Here is a 14,511-nt window from a genome sequence, read left to right on the forward strand (position 1 = left end):
GATCTGAGCTGAAGGCAGACGCCCAACCAACTGAGCCACCCAGGTGCCCCTGAAGAAATTTTTTAGAAAATTTTTCTTCTTGCAAAATATTTAACTTTGATCATATTATAGTGTGTGCTCCCTTGGCATTTATGATGATGTACATAAGATATTGCATTGTTCGAAACTGCATTTAGAAATGGGTTTTTGTTTTCCAATTTCAGTAGGAAAATCAGTTCAGAATAAGAGTTTGTGAATGATTTAATGGATTAAATAAGCAGTTGGAGAAAAATCTGTTTTTCACATAGCTTACTGATACATTAGTTCTAATGTCTACCTCCTAAGTTCATTGAAATTCACAAGAGAAATGTTTCTGTGTCTCACTGTTCACCTTTTGGACTCTTTTTCTTTATCTAGAACATAAAAGTAATATTTAATGTATCTACTTCACATGACTACATAGTAAAATATAATTTTTAGGATTTAAAATTTACCTTTTCTGTTAATTACTAACTGACTTCTACTTCCAGGGTTGTTTTATTTATTTATTTTTTTAAACTATCATTTCCTTTATTAAAAAGATATCTTTTATTTTTTGTTCAAAATGCAGAGTAGTTTTAAGTAGAGCTATGTTTAAGATTTCATTTACAGTCAGACACACCATAAATGGACATTGTGTTTTGGTGTACTTATTTCAAATGAAAGATGCCACTGTGAAAACATTTTATGACTTTTTTGGTTTTTTTGGTTAGCTTTTCCTTGGATTAACAATGAAATAAGTAATTATAGATTTTTAAATACAGATACAGCTATAAGGGGAGAGAAAGGAAAGAGACATTATTGTGCTGATTTTGAAAAAGTATAGTCTCTTCAACAAATGGTATTGGGAAATAGGATATCCATATGCAAAAAAGGAAATTAGACCCTTACCTTGCATTGTACACAAAAATCAAAATGAATTAATGACTTAAATATAATACCTGAAACTAAAAATCTCCTTACAAAACAGGGGGATACTTCCTGATCTTAGTCTTGGTAATGATCTCGATTGACACCAGAAGCACAGGCAGCAAAGCAAAAATAGACATATTCATCAACTTGTACACGTTAAATATGTACAGCTCTTTGTATATCACTTACATCTCAATAAAGCTATTAATAAATCAACATACTGTCCAGCAATTGTGTATATATCTGATGATCACTGATTGCCTTATTATACACAAATTATGGTATCAGATTTGCAGAATACAAAAATACTCTGTGTAAACATATCTATGGATTATTGGGAAATAGGATATTTCCCATATTTAATATAAAACTAAATTAAACAATGTTAATTGCAAGCCATGATAAAGAACTGTGGTTTTAATCACTGACATAAAACATAATTTGCAAGCTACCTATAAATAACAGTAGCCTTAATAAATAAAATGATGAAGGTCATAAATGATTACTTTTATATCAGGTAGTTGACTTCAGTTTACTTAAATTTTGGAATTTGTGTTGGTATCATTAAGTGCTGGTATTACAAAGGAAAAATACCACTTTGAGAACTGCCATGTACATTGTTTTGTTGTAAACCAGGAAGTTAAGTTATAGTATCCGGTTTGCAGAATACAAATATCACCCTAACTGGAATATAAATAATGAGCTTCAGGGAAATATGACTAGAGGGGAAAAATCCAGTTGAAGGTTTTTTGAATTGTTTTCTGAGGCGGACTGATGTTCAGTTTTACATTTTAGATAGGGTATTTTTCAGTAAGTCAGTGATGGCATGTCTGGATGTGGAAGCAAGAACAAGGGGGTTATTTTAATAGTACATAATAATACTAGGGTAAATAGAGTTACCAAGAAATATGTTAAAAACAAAAACGGGTCTTTAGTTATTGAATGTATTAGGTGTAAAAAAAAAAAAAAATCACAGCTGATTTCTTGTGTGGGTATCTAAAGAATGGTGGCACATTTAATGAAAGAGGAAATAAAGTGCAGCCCATAGTAAAAACAAAACAAAACTTGGGAGTTTGGTTTCTTATTTCTGGATTTTGGCATCTAAATTTATAGATAAGTATGGCATAACAATAGAGAACAGGTATTCTACCTTCAAGCTTTTGTTCCTACTCTTACCTCCCCGCCTTTTATTGAAGGTTGCAGAGTTGAACTTTTGCAGAGTGAACTTTTCACAGCCTTTGTGAAACTGAGCCATGACTTCATCTAGGTGTAAACCCCGACTGAAGTGATGAGATGAAATGGGTTTTCCTTAAGCACATATAAGTACAAAATATAGCTTTAAGGAAGTATTTTCTTTTCATGTTACTCAGGGTATACTGTATTCTTGCATTGTTGGCTTGTATCAGTTATTTGGGATAAATACATTTGTGATATTTTCAGTGGTTTTTTAAAATATGTTTTGCTTGTTTGAAACAACAAGATCCTTAATTCTTCTTTTAAGCTTTTAGTTTTGATTGCTTTTAATGTAAAAATATTTAGTAAATAGTGGTAACCTTTAAATATACTACTTTATAGGAAACTGTTGACTTTGAAAGTAATTATAAATTGATTTTTAAAATCAGTAATGGTAGGGGTGACTGGGTGGCTCAGTTGGTTAAGCGTTTGCCTTTAGCTCAGGTCATGATCCTGGGGTCCTGGGATCACCTTTGCCCCTCCCCCTGCTCGTGCTTACTCGCTCTCTTCCTCTCAAATAAATAAATAAAATCTTTAAAAAGAAATCAGTAATGGCTTTAGTTCTTATTAGTGAAAATATATTTGTTAATTCCCATAAAAGATTAATATCTGAAATACTGAATTCAGACATTGGCTAAAAGTTTAACATTAGAAACCTTATTTGTAATTTGTTTGAATTCTTAGAAATGTATAAAACCTAGTCAGTGTTACATTACATATTTGAAAGTTGGGAAGAATAAATCTTAAATGTTCTCATCACAACAGCAGAACATTTTTTTTGTAAATTTGGTGACAGATAACTAGATTTACTGTGATTGTTTCACAGTGTATACAAATAATAAATTAGGTTGTACACCTGAGACTAATACAATGTATGTCGATTTTCCCTCAAGAAAAAAAAAGAGTAGAATCTCATAGAATCTACAGATGTCTTCCTATTAATGAATGGTCTCTATTAAAATCCTGTGCTTCTGGATTTGTATCAGTATTTGTCAGTACTACATATTCCACATGGTGCCTGTGTGTGTGAAAAGACATTTTCAGGGTTGATATATGTAAAATTTCATTACAGGCATTAACAGATTAACATTTGCAATTGATTTTGATAAAGGGGAACACTAACTTTCAGCCCCAATTAAACATCGTTCCCCATCCATCAAAAGATGCATTATTCTTATTAATAGATCTATATTACAGAAAATGTACTCCCATTATTATTTGAATTTAATAAATAAAAACTTGGTGGGAAAATATGTGTAGAACCTTTTTATACTCTTTGCCTAAATAAGTGTGAAGTTAATAATGTTTAAGAGTAATTTAATTAAATTACAAATAGTGCTGCATTTAACTTGATAACTGTATACTAGATAACTTGATAACTTTCATACTAAAATTATATAGACACTATGCTCAGTACATATATAGTATAGTCATTAATAAAGTACATACATGTCATCTTGTATCAGTAATTACTATTCTGTAAATATAGTACAGAATCCATCATAATAAAAATAAATACGGTCTTTAAAAAACAATTTCTGGTAAGATGCACTGTCCCAATGACAATCAAAAAATTCTGTCAATGCTAATGGAGGTGAAGAGAGATGAAGCAGGGAGAGTTGACTCTTGTTTACTAGAGTATTTTCAGCTGAAATGAAACAGCTTAAAATTTCTAAATTGTATTTTAAGTGAAAGATTATCTGCTGTTGATAACAGTGTCTCGCAACTTATGCAGCTTTTTCTTTCTTTCACAGAGCTCCTTAATAAACATTTACGGTCAGTTTTTGGCAGCCTTAGAATCACTGAAGGCATTCTGGGATGTTATGGATGAAATCGATGAGAAGACTTGGGTACTTGAGCCAGAAAAACCTACCCGGAGTGCAACAGCACGCAGAATTGCACTAGGTACAGAAAAAGGATTAAGGAGACTGTGTGTGTGTGTGTGTGTGTGTGTGTGTGTACTTTGTATTAATTAGGAAAATGAATCTAAAGAGGACATTGGACTCTCAGGTGAGACCTTTTTTTTTTTTTTTTTGCTTGAAGTCAACTATTAAAACTTTGGGATGAACTGTGATTTATTACTATGTATTTGAATAAATATTTCAGGAGAAAAGGGCAAATACTGAGGTGTTTCATTATAAAAGGTGATGATCAATGGAAGTATCATTCAGAGACACTGTTTAATTAACTTTTAATTAGAAATAGTAGAACAGGCTTTTCAAGACTTACATTACTTAGGGAAAAAATTATAATAATGCAGTCTTCATCCATGAGACTAGACAAGATTAATGTGAACAGATCTGGGAATATTTTCTGACAAAATTTAGAGGATAAAGGAAGCTGAAGTGAGCCATGCATGCCATTGAAGAGTAATCAGAAAGCACAGAATAATAATTAAACATATTTTAGGTATTTTCTTTACTATAAATATATTAATGAATAAGATGTGATATAGATGTAAATATCCCTGTAATATTACCATATTCTCTTTATTATAAAATTTTTGCTTTATGTATTTTCATTATGAACAAGCAATATATGTCAGTTTTATAGTTCAGCCTCTCAATATTTTAGATGTTTTAAACTATATTTGAGTTCACAGTAAGTAGTGTAGTTAGGTGATTATAAGATACTTATTTATATCTTTCCTTCTTGTTTTCCTTCGCCCAAATAAATATATTGTTAAAAGGCATATATTCCAAAGGATATTATGAAATTCTGTAGTAAATCATATCCACGTTAGCAATTTTTGTAGTTTCTCCCCAGGCATAATAGATTATCTGGGAGAAAAGAAGTAACATGTAATTATGAGAAAGGGAAAGTATCATTGTGCAAGCAGTTCTACAAGTGGTATTGTTACTCAGTCTAAAAAGTCTTTAACGGCATTTAATTTGGAATAATTAACAAATTATGGTGTATTTGTGAATAGATATTAAGAATAAAAATATTTTCTTCAAAGGAGTGTAGTAACTAATTTTCTTCATGATTCCATTTAATTATTTTGATCAGGTAACGATTAAATACACCTTTTATTATATTTCTCATTCAGCACAGACAACCTGGTTTTTACTCACACTCTCTATATTTACCTTTAGCTCTTTTTTTTTTTTTTTTTTGCTTCAGGCATTGATTTGTCTTTTTAAGACCAAGTTTTCAGCAAATTAATTGAAATACATTGAATAATATATCCACTGTTAAGTGAAAGTACTTTCTGGAGCCGTTAGTACATGACATTGCTAAAGGCTAATACGGAATTTGTGCTCATGGTAAAGAATGTATAAACAAATGAGATTATAAGTTAACCTTTGTATTTTTGTTTTTCTCATCAATGATTTGTAGTCATTTTTTATTTTACTTGATTACCTCTTTTTGTCAGATCTGTTGTAATTGTGTTCGTATTGTTGCCAACCTTAGCCAAAAGCTCATGCTATAGTGTATAAAATTTATCAAGCCAGGCGCCTGGGTGACTCAGTTGGCTAAGCGACTGCCTTCGGCTCAGGTCATGATCCTGGAGTCCCGGGATCGAGTCCCACATCGGGCTCCCTGCTCAGCGGGGAGTCTGCTTCTCCCTCTGACCCTCTTCCCTCTTGTGCTCTCTGTCTCTCATTCTCTCTCTCTCAAATAAATAAATAAAATCTTTAAAAAAAATTTATCAAGCCATTTTTACTATAAAAAATACAATCCAAATAGACCTTACAGTTATACTAATATGCCTTCAAAAAATAGTAAAATTTCTGAAATTAGTACAATATTCCAGTAGGTAGAATTTATAACAGAATCTAGTGCCAAATAGAAATAGATTTTCTTAGATTCTATAAACTAGGTTAGTTGCTTTTGTTATTGAGTGAAGAGTTTCTGATTTAATATGAATTGAATTCATTGTTAACTTAAAATGGAACAAAAGAACTCAGAAAATGTTTTTTATTTCTGTATTTTTTAAGTTTTTAAATTCTAGGTGACATACAGTGTGATGTTAGTTTCAGGCGTACCATATAGAATTGAACACGTCCATACAACACTGGGTGCTCATCATGACAAGTGCCTTCCTTAATCCCCCTCACCTATTTAACCCATCCCACCACCTACCTTCCCTCTGGTAACCATCACTTTGCTCTCTATAGTTATGAGTTTCTCGGTTTCTCTCTCTTTTTTTCCCCCCATGCTCATTTGTTTTGTTTCTTAAATTCCAAATATAAGTGAAATCATATGGTATTTATCTTTCTCTGACTTATTTCACTTAGCATAATACTCTCTAGCTCCAGCCACATAGTTGCAAATGGCGAGATTTCATTCTTTTTTTATGGGTGGGTAATATTCCATTGTATATCTATACCACTACTTCTTTATCCATTCATCAGTCAGTGGATACTTGGGCTCTTTCCATAATTTGGGTATTGTGGATAATGCTGCTTTAAATAAACAGGGTGCATGTATCCCTTTGAATTAGTATTTTTGTGTTCATTGGGTAATTACCTAGTAGTGCAATTGCTGGTTCATAGGGTAGTTCTATTTTTTACATTTTAAGGAACCTCCATACTGTTTTCCAGAGTGGCTGCACTAGTTTGAATTCCCACCAACAGTGCAAGAGGGTTCCCCTCTCTCCACATCCTCACCAACACCTGTTGTTACATTGTTTTTAGCCATTTGACAGGTGTGAAGTGGTATCTCATTGTAGTTTTGATTTCTATTTCCCTGATGAAGAGTGATGTTGAGCATCTTTTTGTGTCTGTTGGCCATCAGTATGTCTTCTTTGCAAAAAAGTGTTCATATCTAATGCCCATTTTTCAATTGGATTATATGTTTTTTGGGTGTTAAGTTTTACAAGTTCTTTATACATTTTGGATACTAGCCCTTTATCAGAGATGTCATTTGCAAATAGCTTCTCCCATTTCTTAGGCTGCCTTTTAGTCTTGTTGATTGTTTCTTTCTCTGTGCAGAAGCTTTTTATTTTGATGCAGTCTCAAATTTTGCTTTTGTTTCCCTTGCCTCAGAAGACATATCTAGAAGGAAGTTGCTACGACCAGTGTCACAAAGAGAGTACTGCCTGTGTTCTCTTCTAGGATTTTTATGGTTTCAGGGTCTCATGCTTAGGTCGTCTTTCAGCCATTTTAAATTTATTTTTGTGTTTGATGTAAGAAAGTGGTTCAGTTTCATTCTTTGGCATGTTTCTGTCCAGTTTTCCCATCACCATTTGTTGAAGACTGTACTTTTCCCAGTGGATATTCTTTCCTGCTTTGTCAAAGATTAGTTGACCAGATAGTTGTAGGTTTATTTCTGGATGTTCTATTCTGTTCCATTGATCTGTGTGTCTGTTTTTGTGCCAGTACGATACTGTTTTGATCACCACAGCTTTGTAATATAATTTGAAGTTTGGAATTGTGATGCCTCCAGCTTTGCTTTTCTTTTTCAAGGTTGCTTTGGCTATTCAGGGTCTTTTGTGATTCCATACAAATTTTAGGATTGTTTGTTTTAGTTCTGTGAAAAATGCTTTTGGTGTTTTGATAGGGATTGCATTAAATGTATAGATTGCTTTGGATAGTATAGACATTTTAACAATATTTGTTCTTCCAATCCATGAGCATGGAACGTCTTTCCATTTCTTTGTGTCATCTTCAGTTTTTTTGATCACTATAGTTTTCAGAGTACAGGCTTTCAGTTGGTTAGGTTTATTCCTAGGTATCTTACAGTTTTTAGTACAATTGTAAATGGGATTGATTCCTTAATTTCTCTTTCTGCTGATTCATTATTGGCATATAGAAATGCAGCAGATTTCTGTACATTGATTTTGTATCCTGCAACTTTACTGAATTCATTTATCAGTTCCAGCAGTTTTTTGATGGAGTCTTCTGGGTTTTCTATATAGAGTATCATGTCATCTGCAGAGAGTGAAAGTTTGGCCTCTTCCTTGCTGATTTGGAGGCCTTTTATTTCTTTTCGTTGTGTGATCACTGTGGCTAGAATTCACCTGTGAAGCCATCTAGCCGTGGACTTTTGTTTCCTGGGTTTTTGGATTACTGATTCAGTTTCTTTGCTTGTTATCAGTCTGTCCAAGTTTTCTATTTCTTCCTGATCCACTTTGATAGTTTATATATTTCTAGGAATTTATCCATTTCTTCCAGGTTGTTCCACTTTTGGGCCTATAGTTTTTCATAATGTTCTCTTATAATTGTATTTCTTTGGTGTTCGTTGTTACTTCTCCTCTTTGTGATTTTATTTGTTTGGGTCCTTTCTGTTTTCTTTTTGATAAGTCTGGCTAGAGGTTTATTGATTTTATTTTTTCGAAGAACCAGCACCTGGTTTCATTGATCTGTTGTGTTGGTTTTTTTTAGTTACTGTATTATTTATTTCTGTTTTAGTCTTTATTATTTCCTTCCTTCTGCTGACTTTAGGCTTCATTTATTATTTTTTTAGCTCCTTTAGGTGTAAGGTTAGGTTGTTGGAGATTTTAGATTTGTCTTGCTTCTTGAGGTAGCCCTGTATTGCTATTATATATTTCCCTCTTAGGACCACTTTTCCTACATTCCCCAGGGTTCTGGACTGTTGTGTTTTCATTTTCATGTGTTTCCACGTATTTTTAAATTTCTTCCTTTATTTCCTGGTTGACCCATTCATTGTTTAGTAGGATGTTGTTTAATCTCCATTTATTTGTGGTCTTTCCAAATTTTTTCTCGTGGGTTGATTTTAAGTTTCATAACATTGACTAAAAAAGGAGAGTGATATGATTTCAATTTGTTTGTATTTGTTGAGGCCTGTTTTGTGACCTAAGATGTGATCTGTTCTGTAGAATGTCCCATGTACACTTGAAAAGAATGTGTATTCTGCTGTTTTAGGATGGAATATTCTGAATATATCTGTTAAGTCCATCTGGTCCAGTGTGTCATTCACAGCCATTGTTTCCTTGTTGATCTTCTGCTTAGATGATCATTGATATAATAGGGTGTTAAAGCCCCCTACTATTATTGTGTTATTATCAATTAGTTCTTATGCTTGTTATTAATTGTTTTATATATTTGGGTGCTTCTACGTTGGGTGCGTAAGTATTTGCAATTGCTAGATGTTCTTCTTGTTGGATTGTGCCCTTTTTCATCTCCTGTTACAGTTTTGGTTTAAAGTCTAGTTTGTCCATAGTTAAAAACAGAGCTATCCTATAACCCAGGAATTGCACTACTGGGTATTTATCCAAAGGATACAAACATACTGATTTGAAGGGGCACTTGCACCCCATTGTTTATAGCAGCAGTGTCCACAATAACCAAAATATGGAAAGAACCCAGATGTGTTCATCAACAGATGGATAAGAAGATGTGGTGTGTATCTATACAGTGGAATATTACTCAGCCATCAGAAAATGAAATCTTACCATTTGCAACGATGTGGATGGAACTAGAGGGTATTATGCTAAGTGAAATAAATCAGAGAAAGACAATTATATTTCACTCCTATGTGGAATTTAAGAAACAAAATATGATCATAGAGGGAGAGAAAAATAAAATAAGATGAAATCAGAGAGGGAGACAAACCATAAGAGACTCTTAATCATAGGAAACAAACTAAGGGTTGCTGGAGGGGAGGTGGGTGAGGGGATGGGGTATTTGGGTGATGGGCATTAAGGAGAGCACTTGGTGTAATGAGCACTGGGTGTTATATGCAACTGATGAATTATTAAACTCTACCTCTGAAACTAGTAATACACTATATAGTAATTGAATCTAAAAAATATAAAGTCTAGTTTGTCCGATATAAGTAGGGCTACTCCATCTTTTGACACCCATGTGTGTGATTGTTTCTTCACCCCCTCCCTTTCAATCTGCAGGTGCCATTAGGTGTAAAATGAGTCTCTTGTAGGCAGCATATAGATGGGTCTTTTTTTTTTTTTTTTATCCATTCTGACACCCTATGTCGTTTGGATTGGAGAATTTAGTCCATTAACATTGAAAGTGATTATTGATAGAAAATGTTTTGATAAAACTTCATAAAAATCATAAACATGTTTGTTTTTACCATTTATTGTATTTCTTGTCTTTTAATTTCTGACCACAGTTCTGCTTTTCAAGGAGGTCATGGGAGTCATTTAGATAACTATTTCTTAATTTTGTGATTTCTTTTGAAGATCTTTATCACTCTTTTAGAATTCTGACCAGAATTCTAGTATAAATTAATTATAGTAACTCAATGGATTGACTATGTATTTTGAAACTTTGGATGGATTCCCAAATCTTTAGTCATAATCATAACTTCAAAATTTATTTCTTTTCGACTATAAAATACTAATATGCTTATTAAAAAACTATAAAATATTGGCTAATCTTTCCTTTGGTACACTAAGTACCCAGATAGATACCCCTTTATTTTTCGTTTGATGAACTTTTCTACTTCTGTAAACTTCAATATTCTTTTATTCTAGGAAATAATGCTTCAATAAATATAAACGTTGACCCCAGGCATCCTACTATGCTTCCTGAGTGCTGCTTTCTTGGAGCAGACCATGGTACGAGATCTCATATTTAAATGTTTTTAACAGACTCATAAAATTCTTATCTTGCACTGTTAAAATATTCTGAAATATTAATATATTGGTAATCATTTTAAATGAAAATATCTCATCATTCTGAACTGTGTACTTTTGTGGTTTTTAAAAAAATATGATTTAGATTTTCCAGTCAAGTAATTAGCAAATTCTGTATTTAATAATATTTATATTTGTAAGTTGCTAAGAGAGATCTTAAAAGTTCTCATCAGAAAAACATTTGTAACTGTAAGTGGTGATGGATGTTAACTAACCTTTGTAGTGAGTGTACTGCAATAAAAACATATACCAAATTATTATGTTGTGCACCAAAAACTAATAGTGTTATATGCCAGTTATATCTCAGTAAAAAAAAAAAATTTGTGCTAAATATCTTTACAAAGTGAGAGCAGCAGATGCTAAATTATTAATTTTTTTTTTTTTTAATATCTGAAGTGGTAAAACCTCTGGGAATTAAGCTGAGCAGAAACATACATTTGTGGTAGGTACCTTTGCAACACAATTGTTATTTTTCTATTTTGCAAATTTAACAACAAAGTTTTTTTTCATGCTTTCAGGGATCCAGAAAATAGCCTGTTACAAAACTTGAAAGATGTTTTAGAAATAGATTTTCCAGCTCGTGCTAACCTGGAAAAATCTGTAAGTTTTATCAGTGCTTTGATATTCCAAACAGCATAGCATAATGAAAATTAAATGTTCCTCTTTTAGACACCAGAGAAAAATGAGGCTGAGAGGGAGGGAGTTGGAAGAATATTATAACAGACTTCTGAACTGCAAGCAACAGTAGCATCAAAGAACTTGTTAACCTTTGATTAGTGGTTTAAGTATACTTTTTTCATGGTCTTCGTAGCAATAAAGTGATTAATGACAGATATCTTTATTATTAAAAATAGGGGGAAAGGTCCAAAGTAGCTAATGAGATGTTTGGATATTCTATTAGTATCTACTTATGGATGATTGAAATAAAGTTTTAATTAGCTTGATGTATTTGTGAAAAGTGGCAGTACAGTTTTAAAAATGAATAGACATTACTATGTTGCAAAAATAATAAACTTAGAATTGATTTTTGATTAAGCCGCCGAGGTTGTAGACTGTCAAAGTGGTGGGGATGTTTTTGGCTTATTCCTTTAGTTACAGAATTTTGAAATTTAGTAATCACTAGCTAATGTCAGTTCTTCTCTTTACCTACTACAGTGGCATTATATTGATGTACAATATGGGAAAATTAAGCCCAAAATAGAATCTGTTTTGACTATATGTGTGTGTGTTACTTACTGGATGAAAAAAAGGAAGCTTCTTACAAATAGCTTTTTTTAAAGTGTTAGTGATATAACTGTATTTTCTGTAATATTGTGATATAGCTACCTTTATAAAAACTTTATAAAAAGTTAATATTATCTATACCGTATTAGTCATTCTTATGTTACCTTGTGGTGTTTTAAACACATATGCTTATAAATATTTTCTTTTGAAGGATTTTTCTATGGATTGTGGGATTTGTTATGCCTATCAACTTGATGGCGCCATTCCTGATCAAGTGTGTGATAATTCCCATTGTGGACAGCCTTTCCATCAAATATGCTTATATGAGGTAGAAATAAAATAAAAATAACTGTGGCAAGACTTTTTTGGCTACCATGACCTAGGAAGTATGCATGTTTGAATCTAAAATCTGTTTGGTGAATGGTGATCTCTTTGGCCATTAGCCCCTTTACCAGTTCATTTCCAGATGCCCATGTGCTTTCATTTCTTCATCCTGGTTACTAATAAGTGAGGAAATGTCCTAAAGTATCCCAAGAAGGGAGAAAGTGTATCCAGAATATATTCATGGACTGCTTATTGATGCTAACAAATCAAATCGATGGTACCATGGACTCTTTAATATCTCCTGTAACCCAATGCAAACTCTGTAGACTCATCCAAGTGGGGGTAGTGGTGGCAGTAAGGTGGAAGGGTAGCGCTATGGAGGTACCTGTTACTTTTCAGAGTAGACTTAAGTACAGAATAAATGTAATAAACTTCTGATATTGAGAAGAATGCGTTTTATGATTAAGTATGTCATAGCACTCTCAATGACATTTTATTTACTATTTATTTACTATATGCGAAGTCTGCTTTCATTACTGTGTAGTCACTTGATGTCTACAGAAGTGCATAGTTGACGTGATTAACTATATATGCATGTATATACAGAACACCTTCCAGTTCTGTAGTGCTTTCCGTCTTCCTTAATATCACCTCCTGTTTTTGTGCTTAGACATAGCAGTTGGTGTTATCTGCACTTTAACAATGGAGAACTTAGAGATGTCAATTTACCTTATATAAAACCATAAAGTACCAGGTCTAATTATAGAGATATTCTTAAGGGAACATGTGCTTTCTTTTGTAATGAATATTCATTTAATTTTTAAAAATGGATTGCCTCATACTTCTAATTAATGGATTGAGAATTAACCCACTATTGGTGATTAAGACCAGAATTAAGACCTAGATATTCAAGAGCCTATTGGATCTTTTACAGCAGGAGTTCTTAATTTGTAATTAATGATTTTAGGTGGGGTCTATGAACCCCATGGACGTGGTGTGCATTATTTTTGTGTCTTTTGGGGTTGAGAAGGTGCATAAAGGGGCATAAACCAGTGGTATAGACCTCGACATCCATGCTGGTCTCCCCTTGTTTGTTATTCAGCATATTACCAGTCTGGTATTGGCTCAGGAAATGTTCCCCTTTTTGTTAAAAGAAAATTAAGAAGGTAAATCTTTGGGAATAAAAATATATGTACTCAAAGGAAATATTTGGAGAATCTGTAATTTGTAATCATGCTGACACTGCTCCCTTTATCTTCTCTTTTTAAAATCTTCAGTGGTTGAGAGGACTACTGACTAGTAGACAAAGTTTTAACATCATATTTGGTGAATGCCCATATTGTAGCAAGGTGAGAAAATCATGAATCACATTTGATAAAATGTGCCTCGCTTTCTCTTAGTAACATGTTCTGTAAGATAAGCTGATATATACATTATCTATCTAAATAAAACATTATTTTATTATTATTCTATGTATTAAAATTGTCCCTATCAGTAACATTGTTTTTTAAATTGCTCCTTTGGAAAATACTTTTTTTGGTCAAACTATATCATGACCCCATTTTTTAGCATAAAGCAGTCTTAATTTTAGAATGTCCACAAACTTAACTTACTTTGTTAAAATGTATTCTTTTTTTACAAGCCAATTACCTTGAAAATGTCTGGAAGGAAATCCTGAAATAAGAACGTAACATTTCTGTGAAGAACTGGCAACTTGAAAAATTATCAAAAGGATTTTATTTGATATCCTCACAGAAAATATAAAGCAAGACATACTAAAGTCAAAAGAAAAAGAATGATGAAGCCATAATAATACACGTCTGCCTTTGTCTCTTCAAAGTCTGTGACCTCCATATCAGCTGTAGAAGTAGATGTATCCCAAGATGAAGATCTTGAATTATTGAATATATCTGGACTGGTAGAATCTTGATACGGTTCATAAAATGAATTTGGGAAATATATACAGCTGGACTGTTGTGAACTTTTTATTTCATTCAAAATTTCTTGAGACTCACAATACTTTTGTCTTCTCCTTGTGCTTTCCTATAGAAAAATATATATTGTGTTATGTTTGAATTATCCTAGTATTTATTTTGTGTAGTCTGTAAGAATACTAAATAAAATGTGTTACAAAAAAAGAACAAATTTTTGTATATTTTTCCTGAGACGTTTAGGTCCTGGATCCTACATCGTAAGAGTTTACAAGGTACAAGGTACTTACCTACCACATTAAC

At 32.6% G+C, this 14,511-nt stretch overlaps 2 protein-coding genes across 6 annotated transcripts in view; one reads left to right on the forward strand and one right to left on the reverse strand.

The window, feature by feature from the left end:
• FANCL (FA complementation group L) overlaps positions 1-14,402 on the forward strand; it is an 88,595-nt gene extending 74,193 nt beyond the window's left edge. For 2 of the 3 annotated variants that reach the window (XM_028089964.2, XM_028089965.2), the window contains 7 exons: positions 3,918-4,068; positions 10,568-10,651; positions 11,126-11,171; positions 11,248-11,329; positions 12,165-12,281; positions 13,555-13,626; positions 13,920-14,402. In XM_028089964.2, the coding sequence (XP_027945765.1) occupies positions 3,918-4,068; positions 10,568-10,651; positions 11,126-11,171; positions 11,248-11,329; positions 12,165-12,281; positions 13,555-13,626; positions 13,920-13,955 (588 nt within the window). In that variant the 3' untranslated portion in view covers positions 13,956-14,402. The remainder of the gene's footprint in view (positions 1-3,917; positions 4,069-10,567; positions 10,652-11,125; positions 11,172-11,247; positions 11,330-12,164; positions 12,282-13,554; positions 13,627-13,919) is intronic. The other variant, XM_028089966.2, reaches the window with a different exon arrangement.
• VRK2 (VRK serine/threonine kinase 2) overlaps positions 13,996-14,511 on the reverse strand; it is a 117,985-nt gene continuing 117,469 nt past the window's right edge. For all 3 annotated transcript variants that reach the window (XM_028089963.2, XM_028089960.2, XM_028089962.2), the window contains exon 13: positions 13,996-14,320. In XM_028089963.2, coding sequence (XP_027945764.1) covers positions 14,027-14,320 — 294 coding nt within the window. In that variant the 3' untranslated portion in view covers positions 13,996-14,026. The remainder of the gene's footprint in view (positions 14,321-14,511) is intronic.

The sequence above is a fragment of the Eumetopias jubatus genome, unplaced genomic scaffold (assembly GCF_037043125.1).
Source record: "Eumetopias jubatus isolate StellerSeaLion01/CBP00866 unplaced genomic scaffold, mEumJub1_p1.0 scaffold_9, whole genome shotgun sequence".
NCBI lineage: Eukaryota > Metazoa > Chordata > Mammalia > Carnivora > Otariidae > Eumetopias > Eumetopias jubatus.